General features: G+C 43.3%; 1 protein-coding gene across 1 annotated transcript in view; it reads left to right on the top strand.

Moving 5' to 3' along the window:
* The first annotated feature begins 4,397 nt into the window (after window positions 1–4,397).
* The window catches only part of LOC126189402 (CD63 antigen-like), a 434,175-nt gene continuing 422,368 nt past the window's right edge, over window positions 4,398–16,204 (top strand). Inside the window, exon 1 of the mRNA XM_049930939.1 lies at window positions 4,398–4,536. Coding sequence (XP_049786896.1) covers window positions 4,476–4,536 — 61 coding nt within the window. The 5' untranslated portion in view covers window positions 4,398–4,475. The remainder of the gene's footprint in view (window positions 4,537–16,204) is intronic.

Here is a 16,204-nt window from a genome sequence, read left to right as displayed (position 1 = left end):
TGTTGTATAAATGATTCAAAAGCCAAGATCGCTTAAACACTGCTTACTAGATGACCGGTTTCAACACACTAAAGGTGCCATCAACGGATCTGAATGTAGCTTAACAAGCATAAATCATTTGGATATAATGGTGCATGAGGCAGACCAGCAATGATTTTATATCAGCTGGTCTGCCTCATGTATCTTTATATCCAAATGATTTATGCATGTTAAGCTACATTCAGATCCGATGATGGCACATTTATTGTGCTGAAACTGGTCATGTAGTAAACAGTGTTTAAGCGATCTTGGCTTTTGAATTATTTATAAGACTGATTTTATTTTCTATATACATAAATGATCCGACGTAGGCCTACACAGTGAGCGGCAATCAGCGCTGTTTGGCGATGACGCTGTGGTGTTCGAGAATGTGTCCTCGTTGAATGATTGTAGGATATGGTTCAAATGGCTCTGAGCTCTATGGGCTTTAACATCGGAGGTCATCAGTCCGCTAGACTTAGAACTACTTAAACCTAACTAACCTAAGGACATCACACACAGCCATGCCCGAGGCATGGCCGCGCGGTTCCAGACTGAAGCCTCTAGAACCGCTCGGCCACTGCGGCCGGCGATTGTAGAATAATACAAGATGACTTAGACAAAATTTCTAGTTGGTTGGATGAGTGGCAGCTTGCTCTAATTGTAGAAAAATGTAAGTTAATGCAGAAGAGTAGGAAATACAATGCTGTAATATTGGAATACAGCATTAGCACTGTGCTGCTTGATACAGTCACGTCGATGAAATAGAGAGGCGTAACGTTGCAAAGCGATGTGAAATGGAACGGGCGTGAAAGGATGGTAGAAGCGAACCTGAATGATTGGCATCGGTTTATTGGGAGAATGTTAGGTAATTCTAGCTCATCAATAAAGGAGAGCGGTCAATGGCCTTTCCGCAGTGGTAACACCGGCCCCCGACAGATCACAGAAGTTACGCGCTGTCGGGCTTGGCTAGCACTTGGACACGTGACCGTTCGGGTCTGCCGAGCACTGTTGGCAGGCAGGTTGCACTCAGCCCTTGTGAGGCCAATTGAGGAGCTACTAGACTCAGAAGTTGCGGCTTCAGTCATGACAACTGACAACGGCTGGGAGAGCGGTGTGGTGGCCACATGGCCCTCCATATTCGCAACCAGTGACGCCTGTCAGCCGATGATAACGCGGCGGTCGGTCGGTATTGTTGTGCTTTTCTAGGCTTGTTCAGTCGGAGTACACTTGTGCGACACATTGTTGAATACTGCTCGAGTGTTTGGGATCCCCACAAGATCGGATCAAAGGAAGACATCGAAGCAATTCAGACGCAGGGTGCCAGTAGGTTCGATCAGCACGGATTTATTATGGAGATCTTTCATGAAGTCAAATGGGAACGTCTGGGTGGAAGATGACGCTCTTTTCGCTAAACAGATATATGGGTGGCTCGAAGACTTCTTAGCTAATAGAAGCTGACTGCAGAAAAATTCTACTGCCCGCTCTATTTGCAAGTGGAACAGGAGAGGAAAAGACTAGTAGTTGTACGTGATATCCGCCATCACGCGCCGTACAGTGGCTTGAGGAGTATGTATATGTATATGTAGATGTAGTAGTGGAGGCAGAATAGTTTCTCAGGGAAGGATGTGAATGGAAACCAACCGCGGCCTGTTCAGAGAAACTGTCTTCACATTTCCCTAAACTGATTTTGGTAAACCACGGAAAACTGACATGAGCGAACCGGCATTTTAACTCAGTTCCTCCAAAACCACTGCGCGCTCGAGAAGGAAAAAAGTCGACAGACAACGAAATGACCACACCAGTCGGAAGACTGAACCATAAATGCACAGATGTGTACGGGCGAGTAGACGTGCAGCGGTTGAGCTAACCAAGGGGCTACCAACATTGTCTCCTCAACTGCCATTCAGCGAACGTTGCTGCGTATGAGCCTCCGTAGCAAGCGCCTGGTCCATGCTGACAACTGTTCATCAGCGACGAACGCTGAAATTTGCATGCCAATACCGCAACTGGGTATTCACTGAGTGGTGATAGATGGCCTTTTCAGATGAACCACGTTTTACGCTCCTTCGGACAGATGGCCATTGGTGTGTAACGGCCCTGCAACAATTATCAGAATGTTCCATGACGGAAGAGGAAGCCCTATGGCCTGAGGTTTGTTTTCATGGTGTTCCCTGGGTGATCTCATCTTTCTGGGAGACACAATATATCAACACATGTATGCATCTATCATTGCGGACCATTTTCACCCTTATAAGCTGTTTGTTTTATTCCTCAGCACGATGCCATCAACCAGCAGGAGAGTGCAACGTGTGGGTAGAGCAAACCAAAGACTGCGATTCATTGGCAGAACACTTAGAAGGTGCAACAGGTCTACCAAAGAGACTGCGTACACTACGCTTGTCCGCCCTATTCTGGAGTACTGCTGTGCAGTGTGGGATTCGCATCAGGTGGGACTGACAGATGACATCGAAAAAGTACAAAGAAGGGCAGTTCGTTTTATATTATCGCGAAATAGAGGATATAGTGTCACAGACATGATACGTGTATTGGAGTGGCAATCATTAAAACAAAGGCGTTTTTCGTTGCGACGGGATCTCCTCATGGAATTTCAATCAGCAGTTTTCTCCTCCGATTGCGAAAACATTCTGTTCGCACCCACCTACATAGGGAGAAATGATCATCACGATAAAATAAGAGAAATCAGGTCTCGCACGGAAAATTTTAAGTGCTCGTTTTTCCCGCGTGCCGTTCGAGAGTGGAACGATAGAGAGACAGCATGAAGGTGGTTCATTGAACCGTCTGGCAGGCACTTTATTGTGAATAGCAAAGTAATCACGTAGATGTAGACACGGCTCGCCGTGTATGTGCGTGGTTAAAAGAGCAGTAGGATGAGTTTACCGTGCTCCCCGGGTCACAAGACTCCCCTGATTTAAACCCAGTGGGCATTCTGTGGGACCACCTCGATCGGGCTGTTCACACGATTAAACCTCAACAGCCGCGCCGTTTGAGGCGCCATGTCACGGACTACGCGGCCCGTCCCACCAGAGGTTCGAGTCCTCCCTCGGGCTTGAGTGTGTGTGTTGTTCCTAGCGTAGGAGAGAATATCACAGAAATGATACAGGATTTTGGATGGACATCATTAAAAGAAAGGCGTTTTTTGTTGCGACGGAATCTTCTCACGAAATTCCAATCACCAACTTTCTCCTCCGAACGCGAAAATATTTTGTTGACACCGACTTAAATAGGGAGGAACGATCACAAAGATAAAATAAGGGAAATCAGAGCTCGTACGGAAAGATATAGGTGTTCATTCTTCCCGCGCGCTACACGAGATTGACATAATATAGAATTGTGAAGGTGGTTCGATGAACCCTCTGCCAGGTACTTAAATGTGATTTGCAGAGTATCCATGTAGATGCAGAAGTAGATAGGTTAGTTTAAGTTAGTTTAAGTAGTGTGTAAGTCTAGGGATCGATAACCTAAGCAGTTTCGTCCCTTAGGAATTCACACACATTTGAACATTTTTTTAAGAAACTCAACACATGGCCACAGCTCCGGAGTCGGCACGGCTCTACATCCCTGTCGGTATCTTCCAGTATCTCATTGACTCTCATTGACTGCACGTCGGCGCTGCAGACTGTAGTTATTCATGCTTCTGACAGGTGCTCACATTACTGTGACTGGACCGTGTTCACACCACGATGGTCGGACTTAGGAGATTCTACCGAGCTTGGTGGCGTAGTGGTTGACATTGGCTTTGAGGGGGGTTGACATTGGCATTGGCGGGGGAGGAGGGGGGGTCCAGATACGGTCCTGGCAACCCTACTTCACGTTCGCGTGGTTTCCCTGAAACACGCTGAGTGAACTACGTGAAACCTACCGACACTTTTTTTTCTTCATCACTGTACAGTCGAACCAGCGTTTCTTTTCGAATAACCTCGATGTGCATGGTACGTTACGATCTGATCTGCATTTCCTGTTTTGTAGTATTTACGTAACAGATGGAAATTGCGTTATAGGTTTCCACCGCGTGGAACTCTTGTGTATAACCAACAGGGAAATACTAACAGAAAACGCAAATGACGTGAATGCAAGCAAGAGCCACAGGACGGACACACGGCTGGCTGGCATCACCTAGTTCAGAGTTACGTGATTGTGTCCTAGCAGGTTTTATGGCTTCAGTTCAGCGATGCGTTTGTAGCGCAAGCATGCATACTGTCTGCGGCGAATGGCTTCCGTGGCAGCCTTCCAGATCTCATTTTGCGAACGGGGCGCCGCCACCTCTACTGTGTCACCTCTCGTAGTAGGTGCACCACAGCAGTACTAATTCCGTTGCCTTTTTTTCTTATATACGACGTGTGTGACGTACAGGTGCAGAGCATATCCCTAAGCAGACGTTTTTGTTTACAAAAACGCGAGCTGCTGGCAACTGGAGTTTGCCTTGTAATTTCGAGATGCTGACAACCAAGGAGTTCCGCCAACTCTTCTTGGAGATCGTTGGATTGGGGACCAACCGTGAGTAAATGATGCTCATTGCCGTTTTAATTACTTATTTAGCTTTAGATTTTATCTTCAGAGTGTATTCAGAGCCTCCAGAATATTCATTATGCCGGTTGTGGTGTAGTGTGACGTGTTATAATGTTGCATTTTTTGAAAACTAATTTCCATATCGCTGTGGCCTTAGATCAGTGTTTAAGAAGAAAACTGAAGAGAGCAAGAGCAAATACGGAAAACAAGCCGTTCTCTTAACTCATTAATTCTTTTTCCAATAGAGAGTTACCCCTCTCCAAAAATTAACAGCACTTTCATGCTTGCAAGCAGTTATTTAAATTTCAATTACATTTTGTTTTATCAAGAGAATTGATTTAGGCTGCAAATAACGTATTAGAAGATTTGTTGTGAGTTACGCTTTGACCTCATGTTTTCAACCATCGATCGCAAAGCTGTCTTAGTTTCGTTACATGCTATACCTGGTTAGTACTGTCCTCCTTAGTCAAATTCCCGGCAAAAAAAAAAAAAAAAAAAAAAAAAAAAAAAAAAAAAAAAAAAAAAAAAACTATTGCTTTATCAATGGACATTCAGATTCTGATCCAAACGCTGAAATAACAATGAACTGTTTTCCGTCTTCTTAAGCCGGCTGGAGTGGCCGTGAGGTTCTAGGCGCTACAGTCTGGAGCCGAGCGACCGCTACGGTGGCAGGTTCGAATCCTGCCTCAGGCATGGATGTGTGTGATGTCCTTAGGTTAGTTAGGTTTAAGTGGTACTAAGTTCTAGGAGACTGATGACTTCAGAAGTTAAGACGCATAGTGCTCAGAGCCATTTGAACCGTCTTCTTACAAAATGAGTTAAAAATATCAAACTGTTTTATTGATCAAATTCATTTAGGCGAATTTATTTGTCAAATACTAATAGTCAGCGAAGGCGCTATCTCTGGGTTCAGTAATCACTGCATAATTTTATGACAAAATGTATAATGATATTGTAAATGTTTAATGTTACTGTTTGCATTTTGTGTTCTGAATATGTCAATGTAATTTAACAAATTACCGCAACGTAACACACAGTTGTTCTTGTACTACGAATTTAATTGCATGACAAGGGACTAATCAATGTGCGAAACAATCTTTTTTGTATAACAAGTTTCTCTGTGCTGGCCATTCTCGCAGAAGCTGTAAATAAGTTACAGTAGTTCAAAAGAAAAACGAATTTGGATGCTGCAAATTAAGTTCTTTTATTTATCTTGTGCACCCAGATGCGTTTCGCCTTAATTGCAAGGCATCTTCAATGGGTGTCCTGAAATATTATTCGATTTTTTCGTTTTTGGCTTACAAATAGAGAATTATACGCTGAGCTTTAAGTAATTCCCAGTTTTACCACAAAACCCTCAATGAACTGTTTTAAATCTTAACCTTTATCTGCAAATGACAACGCATACGAACAAACGTAAAAATTGTGTAATATTTCAGGACACCCACTGAAGACGCCTTCTAACTACAGCGACACCTGTCTGTGTGCACAAGATAAATAAAAAAACTTAATGTGCAGTATGTAAAAAGTATTTTTCTTTTGAACTACTGCAATTTCTTTGAGTAGATATGTTCGGATAGCTGTTTAATTTATGGTACTTTTACTACAGCGCAAAATAACGTCAGAACATCAAATGTATGTATAAAAATAGCACACCAATTTTCAATGGAAATGTGAAAGCACTTAATGTGTCTATCGCATAGTAACGACATATGGTACCATTGCAACTGCAAACTCCCTGATGTTGTTCTTACGGTGAAAACAAAACCTGCTGGTAGATCGTAATACAGGGTGACAATTATTGAACTATGTGAAATAAAATCATCAAAACTTCTGAACGGTTTGCGTTAAAACGCTCAAACTGCGCGGTTGACCGAGGGGCGTGATGAGAATTCGTATGCGTATGCGTATGCGTATGCGCAGGCGCCTTGTTCTTGTCGGCCGCTTTTCATTTGAATGGGTTCGTCAATAAGCAAAATTGGCGCGTTTGAGGGACTGCACCCTCAACGCGTTACTGTGTGGTGTACAGTGTCCAGTCACAGAATAATCGCTGCGATATTCCTTGATGGCACGGTGACTACCGAACGGTACGTGAAGGTTTTGGAAGATGATTCCATCCCCATTATCCAAAGGGACCCTGATTTCGACAAGACGTGGTTCATGCAAGACGGAGCTCGAGCCCTGTCGAAGCAGGAGAGAGTTTGATGTCCTGAAGGAGCACTTTGGGGTCCGCAACCTGGCTCTGGGGTACCCAGAGGCCACTGGCATGGGCCTCGATTGGCCACCATATTCTCCGGATTGAACACACGCTGAGCTGAAAACAGCCATTCAGGAATTCATCAAAAGCATCGATGTTCCGACACTTCAGCGGGTCATGCAGAATTTAAAAAAAAAAGTGGTTCAAATGGCTCTGAGCACTATGGGACTTAACTACTGAGGTCATCAATCCCCTAGAACTTACTACTTAAACCTAACCAACCTAAGGACATCACACACATCCATGCCCGAGGCAGGATGCGAACCTGCGACCGTAGCGGTCGCGCGGTTCCGGAATGTAGCGCCTAGAACCGCTCGGCCACTCCGGCCGGCTGCAGAATTTCGCTTTTCGTCTGCGCAACATCATCGTCAATGATGGCAAGCGTATCTAACATGTCACAACGCAATCCGAATATCTGTAGTGAATTTTAAATGAATAAAGTGTGTGCACGCCGTAGTTTGTAACTAATTTACGTTTTTTTTCGTATAGTTCAATAATTGTCACCCTGTACCTAGGCAATACATGAGGAGCACCTCAGTTTCCTAAAGCTGAGCATGACGGCTCATTTTCCTTTGCATGTGTGATAAAAGTACTGACGAACGATTACTAATTCAAAATGTTTCTATACGATGAACGTACTTGACCATCCTCTACATATGTAACTGTGTATGTCAACATCGTTCGTCGTAAAAAGAGTGTGAAACAGTAGATAACTCTGCAAGACTATTAACATCAGACACATGCGGTGGTAGGACGTTGTTAATCCGTATTACAGACTGCGCCATTCAGCGCCAGCCCCAGACCGGCTGCTCAGACTGCTTGGGTGTAAATGTGAAGGCCTCGTGCTTGCCGCGCGCCGCATACTTGTCACCCCTGCGGCAGCTCCTGCGCTCCTGACACACTGCCTGCTGCTCAGCCTATGCCCGCGTAATGCATACCGTGAAAGGCAACGGCCAGAGGGGGAAAGGTTAGGTCAGGTTTTATCGTACCGTCTACGGCGAAGTTATTAGAGCACACAGGGAAGACGTCGAAGATACTCGACATTGCCCTTTAGAAAGGGACCATCTCTATATTCACCTTAATCGATTTAGGAAGAACACGTAAACGTAATTCAGCGTGGACAGACTAGGATTTGAAGCCCGATCCGTCTGAGCTCTTCCAACCACTGGGTCACCCCGTTCCTAGTGCCGGGAAGTATGTGCGACCCAATAAGAGCGATGGCTGTTTCAGTGGAAGGACACTGACCATGAACTGCAGCGGTAGCTTGAAACAGCAGTTCGATCCGACCTCGCTTATTTACAGGGCATTAGGCACAATGCTCCGTCATTCTGGTACTGCGATTAAAAATCAGAATACCCGATTCCAGTATAGTATTACTGGATAAATAAAAGGTTACAAAATTTCGAAATACTTAAAAATGTCGTATTATCAGTGCTGTTATACTACTAAGTTGATTGTATTTTTAAAGTTTCCTCAACACTGTGTGTTAGGTAAGTATTGACTGCATATCTTTGTCTTCTGTTGTTTGTAGAGTAGAGAGTTCAGATTGTCACAAGATGCTCAATTACGGAAATTTGCATTCGTTTGTGTTATTTGTAAGCTAAGCAAAGTAGTGGTAAATGAAAAAAGGTAAATACTTAATTTTAGGTAATGCAGTGACAAAGGAAGAGTAGAGAGCTCAACATATGTGAGACCTACGAGGATAATGTCCTTGGACAAAGTATTGCACGCAGTGATTTTATCGTCTCTAAAACGCCAATTCGACGCAGACTATCCGCCTTTCAGAAAGACCCTGATGGTTTGCTTTAATCCGTGACGAATTATTTCAGGCAGTAAGTTCAAAATTCCGGTTATGAGGTAAAATGTAACCACTTGACCAAGGTCAAGGTTAACATATTTGTGGATGGGGCACGTTATGATTTAAGTGGAAACGACAGAAAAAGTGGATAGCTATTTAAGCATCTCCGCCGCCTCATATCAGTTACTTGGTGAATAAAATCGACTATTCAAATCCAAAAAAGTAACGAAAAACGATGTATTTACACCAGCACAGGGAAAAGTCCGTACACCTTATACAAAAGTTCATGCACAGCAGATAATACGCGTTTGTTGCAAGGAAGGCTTTGAATACTAGAGTGTTATCGTAACCCATAACGTTCTCTGCCAACAACTCAACCATCCTGAGGCTGCAAAATGAGAAAAACGAGGAGACGGCTTCAAGCGCAAGTGCAATGTAACGCTAACACGCAGCTACGCAGAGGCTTCGTTGGGTAGTGACTGACTTCACATCCCTCCTATTCTTACGACTTTGTGGCCTCATATTACTTCTCCTTATGCTTAATTACTGGTCTCGAGGGCCCGTGGGTATTACATTAGAACTAATTTCTATGATCTGTTCATCTAAAATAAGAACTTTTACCACAATCAAGAAACATACGAACTTTTGCATGTAACCAATCCAAAACAATTACACTTGCCCATCGAACGTGGAAAATACGTCACAGTGTTTCACTAAACGTGCAAACTAAATTATGGATTCAACAGTACGTGAGCAATAACGGGGAATATTTCGATAAAATGGCTGCATGCAACACCGTTGCAGTATTGAAGGAACAACCGATGCAGTCGGTTGTTGAAAAACAATGGATTCATTCGATTTTAGTTTTACGTATATTGAATTATTCATTCATGTTTTGGATTAACCAATCTATGGCATCAACCGAATAAAAACAATCGATACAGACTGTTGAATTTTGCATTCTGAGTCAGTTAAGTAATTCTTTCTTTTCAAATGAAACTAGTCTGCAGTTTTACTGCCAGTTGAAACATGTTTTCTTTTTTTCAACCGAAACATCTCTTTAGTGTTTTAATTGACTGCGCCATCTGTTATTTCTTCTGAGTAAACCAGCCTGTAATAGTTCCAGAGGTAAAATCAACGCAGTGTTATGCAACTGAGGTACCCATAATTTGCAACTGATTAATATACTGATGTTGATTAACTTATTCCAGAGGCAATTAACGAGTAACTAATTCAGCTGATGTATCATTGGGGATACTAAGTTGAGCGTCAAAATTCCCTTAGGGGTACTCGAATTACCAAATTTTTGCGACATTATAGTGTTTTAATGAAAGGTGTGATGATCTCCATAAATTAAAAATCACTTGAGTCTAGCCCTTATACATTTATTCAGACATTTATTAGTGTAGACGTTAAATATATTGTGCAGGAAATCACATACATGCACACAAACCTGTTACATCCCAGAGCCAGTGAAAAGTAGCAGGTATAGTATTTCACAGGTACGAAGAAGTACTACTCGGATTCACGCATTGATACCTCAATCACAGTGCTAAACCTATCTCAAACATTGGGAACAGTACATAACCGAGTTCACACCCCTCTGGGGCGCTAGGAAGGACAACTGCAATCGCCTGACACCGCCACATTCAATCCTGAGCGGAAACAATCGATCATTCTGATGCTGTTAAATCATTATTGTTGACTGCACTCTGTTATTACCTGTCGTCACTGATGCCGTCTTTCCGATATTAACCTTTCATTTGATGGCAATAAGTACATTTCAGTTCATTTTTGCAGCCACGTTAATGAATAGTGCGTTAAATAACAGTGAAAATGGCGTCTGCATCAAAATACCGAAACGCTCAGTTGCATGGGAATGGCAGAAATCATATGATTGCATAAACACTGGTCCTCAACATACTTTTAATGCTATACACAAAATTCCAAAGAAAGCGGGTGCTGACAGGTGTGAATATTGCTAAACTATCTGTTTAATAACTCACAGTTGCTAAATACTAAGACGAATTATGTACAGAAAAATGGAGAAACTGGTAGAAGCCGACATCGGGGAAGATCACTTTGTGTTCCGGAGAAATGAAGGACCACGCAAGGTGTTACTGATCCCACGACTTATCTTAGAAGCTAGGTTCAGGAAGGCAAACCTAAGTTTATAGCATCTGCAGACCTAGAGGCAGAATACTTTTGACAATGTTAACTGGAATACTCACTTTGAAATTCTGAAGGTAGCAGGGATAAAACACAGTGAGCGAAAGACTACTTACAACATGTATCAGACGATAGTTATAAGAGTCGAGGGGTATTAAAGGGAAGCAGAGGCTGAGAAGGGAGTCAGAGAGGGCTGTAGCCTATGGCCAAAGTTATTCGATCTGTACAGTGATCAAGCAATAAAGGAAACCAAAGAAAAATTGGAGAAGTAATTAAAGTTCAGGGAACAGAAATAAAAACTTCGAGGTTTGCCGATGACATTGTAATTCTGGCTTGGAAGATCCGTTGACCGGAATGGACAGTATCTTGAAATGGGGATTTAAGATGAACATGAACAAAACCAAAACAAGGGTAATGGAATGCAGTTGAGTTAAATCAGATGATACTGACTAAAAGAAGGGATCGGTTGATAGGACACATCCTGTGACATCAAGGGATCACTAATTTAGTTCTGGACGGAAGTGTGTGTGTTTGGGGGGAGGGGGAGGGGGGAAGGTAAAAATTGTAAAAGGAGACCAAGACATGAGTACAGTAAGCTGTTTCAAAAGGATGTCGTTTGCAGTAGTTATTCGGAGACGAAGAAGCTTGTACAGGACAAAGCAACGTGGAGAGCTGCATCAAACCAGTATTCGGACTGAAAACAGCAACAATAAACATACAGAATATAGTATCTGCAAGGAAGATTCATAATCTGAAACTATATTAATCACAGAAACTGGAAGAAAATTAATAAATGATTCCTAATATTTTTCACAAAAAGTACTTCCGACAAGCGGCATTATATGCTTTAAGGAACAAGTGATTAAAACACGAAACATAAAATATTGTATTCCATATTCTTTCTATTCACCTCACCTCAGCAGTTACCGAAAGATAATTATTAGTAATGGATGGAAACCAAAGTGAAGAAACAGAAAGTGCTTCAAGAAATTTAAATAAAAAGATAATTATTTAAACATAAACTTACGATCTAACACCAGTTAATAAGCCCTTAAAACCAATCAAGAATCGATACTTAATGCCAGAAGTACGAAAAATTCATATTTTTAGAAATTTAGCTTTTTTACGTCTCCTTGAAATAAGATTTGGTTTTCTGTATCTAAAAAGACCTGGCAACCTAGTGATGGTTCAAATGGCTCTGAGCACGATGGGACTTAACATCTGTGGTCATCAGTCCCCTAGAACTTAGAACTACTTAAACCTAACTAACCTAAGGACATCACACACATCCATGCCCGAGGCAGGATTCGAACCTGCGACCGTAGCGGTAGCGCGGTTCCAGACTGTAGCGCCTAGAACCTCTCGGCCACCCCGACCGGCGCAACCTAGTGATGGTTCGTGTATAACAGAGAAGACTGAACAGGTATGTAAATGAAACCGTTCAAAGAAGGAAACAGATTAAAAATATTCATGTAACTGAAGCAATGGTCAGAGACTTGTCAGTTCGGTTGTCTCACATTCAGTTAAATCATTCAGCGGGAAATATCGATACAGATGACTTGGACGCGGAGACTAGTTTCATGCGACTGAAGAAACAGACCGTACGAAAAACCAGTCGGCTGGTCAATCAGTTTTTAACACCAGGGCCACATTTAGAACCAGTCGACACAAGCGGATACTTGAGCCACCAAACTTAGAAGGTCGCCAGAGCCCTATTGCAATTTGTGCACAGGATGTATCATGGTCATTCGCGAAAACAACCCTTTTGCACGCACACTAGATTTATTTTTAAACGCTCTGCTACCGGCCTAAGGAAAGGCAACGAATGTACACAGATGAGCCAAAGAAACTGGTACCCGCGAGCACGCAGAAGCGCCGCAACACGACATGGCTTGGATTCGACTAATGTCTGAAGTAGTGCTGGAGGGAATTGACACGATGAATCCTGCAAGGCTGTCCGTAAATCCGTAAGGGTACGAGGAGGTGGAGATCTCCTCTGAACAGCACGTTGTAAGGCATCTCAGATATTCTCAATAATTTTCATGTCTGGGGAGTTTGGTGCCCAGCGGAACTGTTTAAACTCAGAAGAGTGTTCCTGGAGCCACTCCGTAGCAATTCTGGACGTGTGGGGTGTCGCATTGTCCTGCTGGAATTGCCCAAGTCTGTCTGAATGCACAATGGACACGAATGGATGCAGGTGACCAGATGGGATGCTTACGTACGTGTCCCTGTCAAAGTCGTATCTAGATGTATCAGGGATTCCACATCACTCCAACTGCACATGACCCACACCATTACGCAGCCTCCACCATCTTGAACAGTCCCCTGCTAACATGCAGGGTCCGTGGATTCATGAGGTTGTCTCCATACCCGTACACGTTCATCCGCGCGATATAATCTGAAACGAGACTCGACTGGCCAGGCAACATGCTTACAGTCATCAACAGTCCAATGCCGGTAGTGACGGGCCCAGGTGAGACGTAAAGCTTTGTGTCGTGCAACCACACGAGTGGCCCTTCGGCTCCCAAAGCCCTTATCGATGATGTTCGTCGAATGGTTCGCACGCTGACACTTTTTGAAGACCCACCATTGAAATCTGCAGAAATCTGCGGAAAGGTTGCACTTCTGTCACGTTGAACGGTTCTCTTAAGTCGTCATTGGTCCCTTTCTTACAGGGTCTTTTTTCCGGTCGCAGCGATGTCGGAGGTCTGATGTTTTACCGGATTCCTGGTATTCATGGTTCACTCGTGAAATGGTCGTACTGGAAAATCTCCACCTCATCACTTATCTCCCACATGCTGTGTCCCATCGCTCGTGCGTCGACTATAACACCACGTTCAAACGCACTTAAGTCTTGATAACCTGCCATTGTAGCAGCAGTAACCGATCTAACTACTGCACCAGACACTTGTCTTATACAGGCGTGCCGACCGCAGTACAATATTTTGGCTTGTTAACATATTTCTGTATTTCAATATGCATGCCTATACCAGTTTCTTTGATGCTTCAGTGTATAAACGAGGGAGGGTATGAATGCGGGGGGGGGGGGGGGGGGCAGCTCCGAATGATGTGTGGATAAATGGAGGGAGGGGGGAGGGCGCCAAAAGGTATGTCGCTGCTATGGGTAAATGTTCTTGAACGGGCCCTGTACCACTTGATCTTCGCATCATTACACTGCGGCTTGTCTTCCACGGATTGTTGTGCAGTTCGAAATTTCGAACTGTTGGCTCTTACGGTTATAGCTTCTGCCATCCGAGACAAATATTTTTCATGAATTATGACTTAAGTGGCAAACGTTTGAATAGTCAGTTCCTGAAGTAGTTACCATCTCGCGAGTTCGGGCTGTGACGCTCAGCATGCCGTAACAGACGAATTGGGCAGGACAGGCACGGACAGCGGCATAGTTTTTCTTGTGACAGTAACAAATACAACCATGTGCCACGGGCTGCATGAATTTGGCGAAAGTGCTGTCTGCCTGTTACGGTACATTTTCATTGCCTTCTGCTTTCACTAGCTGGTCTATAGCATCAGCCTCGAAATGCGATACGAGCGCTCAGGTACTAACATTACTGTATGAAGTACTACAAGTTTATGTATTTTACATATACACTGGTCGACACCAACATTACTATAAAAGGAGCCACAGAAATAACTACCATACCTCGGGTGATCACTCCCACATATTCCAAATCAATAAAAATAAAATGAAACAAATAAGAAATTTATTTGAAATGTATGACATTCCCCGTCTTGCTTCATAAATGAATTTTATTGACAAGCACCCACCATTAAAGTAGGTATAAAATATTTATTCTTAATATGAGGTCCGGGAACCAACCCATCAACAGGTAGACCAAAAGATAGGCAGAGTTTGATTAGTTATAAAAAGACAGATACCACGTCAGGTATTGTAGTGAATTACACTGACAGAAATTGAAAGCGTTACATCATGAAGTGCCGCGCGTGATTTGCCGAGCGGTCTAACGGCGCTGCAGTCACGGACTGTGCGGCTGGTCCTGGCGGAGGTTCGAGTCCTCCCTCGGGCGTGGGTGTGTGTGTTTGTCCTTGGGATACTTTAGGTTAAGTAGTGTGTAAGCTTAGGGACTGATGACCTTAGCAGTTAAGTCCCATAAGATTTCACATACATTTGAACATCATGAAGCATCAGTCCAATGTTTATCGTACTTTGGAGATGCTCATCGGATATTGGATATTAAATGTATAAACTTTCAATCCATTGGACTTGCAGTCCATTGTCAACAACAGTATGAAGTGTAATCCATCGGGCACGAATACACTCTTGCATTCATTGTGGCATGGCAATAATTTCTTGTCGCACCCGAAACGCGTGATATCTCAGCTGATAAAGACGGTTGGCAGTCGAGTGGTATGACAGTATACGTTTACCCATAGCGTCGCAGTCTTGCTCTATGGTTGACAAGTTAGAGGAATGGGTAGGAGAGTCAAGGATTGTTAGATTCCTTAAGGCATTTGTGATGTGAACTGAAATGTGGGCTCTTGCATTATGCTGCCCGAATATGGCGTTTGATACCATGCTACAACAGTGTTTACCATTCTTGTCACTCACTGGCAAGCGTTCAGCCCCCTTTAAAAATTACGAAATCAATCCTGTTGTCATATGTCAACATTACGGTTCAACTAATTGGAGATTTATGGATCTCAAAAATCACTGCTTCTAGTTACCTTTCGCTAGGTCGTCTATGGACGCATTGGTGTGTCGATCTGACCGCCACAAACAGAAACGAAACTCATTACCGAACATCACAGAATGGCACTAAAAGTCCTAGTTGACTCTTGCTCTGGAGCATGGAGGTCCTGGGTGTCTGTGACAAGTTATCAGCAAAAAACGACGGATAGCAACTCGAAATCTCAATACAGCTTTCACTAATCTGTTCTCTGCAGTTCACGGTAATACACTAGCTATAACTCCTGCACGAATTCCATCTGTTGTCATAGGTATATTTAGCAGAACCAGTCAAACAATCCAAAGATCTTCTCGTACTGCATTACTGGAAGGACACTTCTTGCTTAGACGTTATCCTGAGACATTTCGTCATCGCTGATTGTGCAGTAATTGCATTACAATCACCTGTCCGTTCTACCTATCGGTATGAAGCTCCCGTGTGCCACGTGCCAATGATTAGACCTTTTTCAAGGTCCGAAATATATAGATAAGCTTCATCTGGAAATGCTGTGCGGCGATCTTCACCTGAAAAGTTTCAGTAACGATAGACACAGCCGAGAGCCATCGTGTACTCACACCACTCTTCATCAGTAGGAATGACCTTTCTCCGTACCGAGAATAAGCTCGCGTAAGGATGAAATTTTAATCAATATATCCCACAAGCATAGAATTGGTGGAGTGACGGTAAAAGTGTAACACTTCGCATTTTTGCCATTGTGTGACAGGA

Source organism: Schistocerca cancellata, chromosome 1 (genome assembly GCF_023864275.1).
Source record: "Schistocerca cancellata isolate TAMUIC-IGC-003103 chromosome 1, iqSchCanc2.1, whole genome shotgun sequence".
NCBI classification, from domain to species: domain Eukaryota; kingdom Metazoa; phylum Arthropoda; class Insecta; order Orthoptera; family Acrididae; genus Schistocerca; species Schistocerca cancellata.
This window is presented reverse-complemented; position numbering and strand designations above follow the sequence as displayed.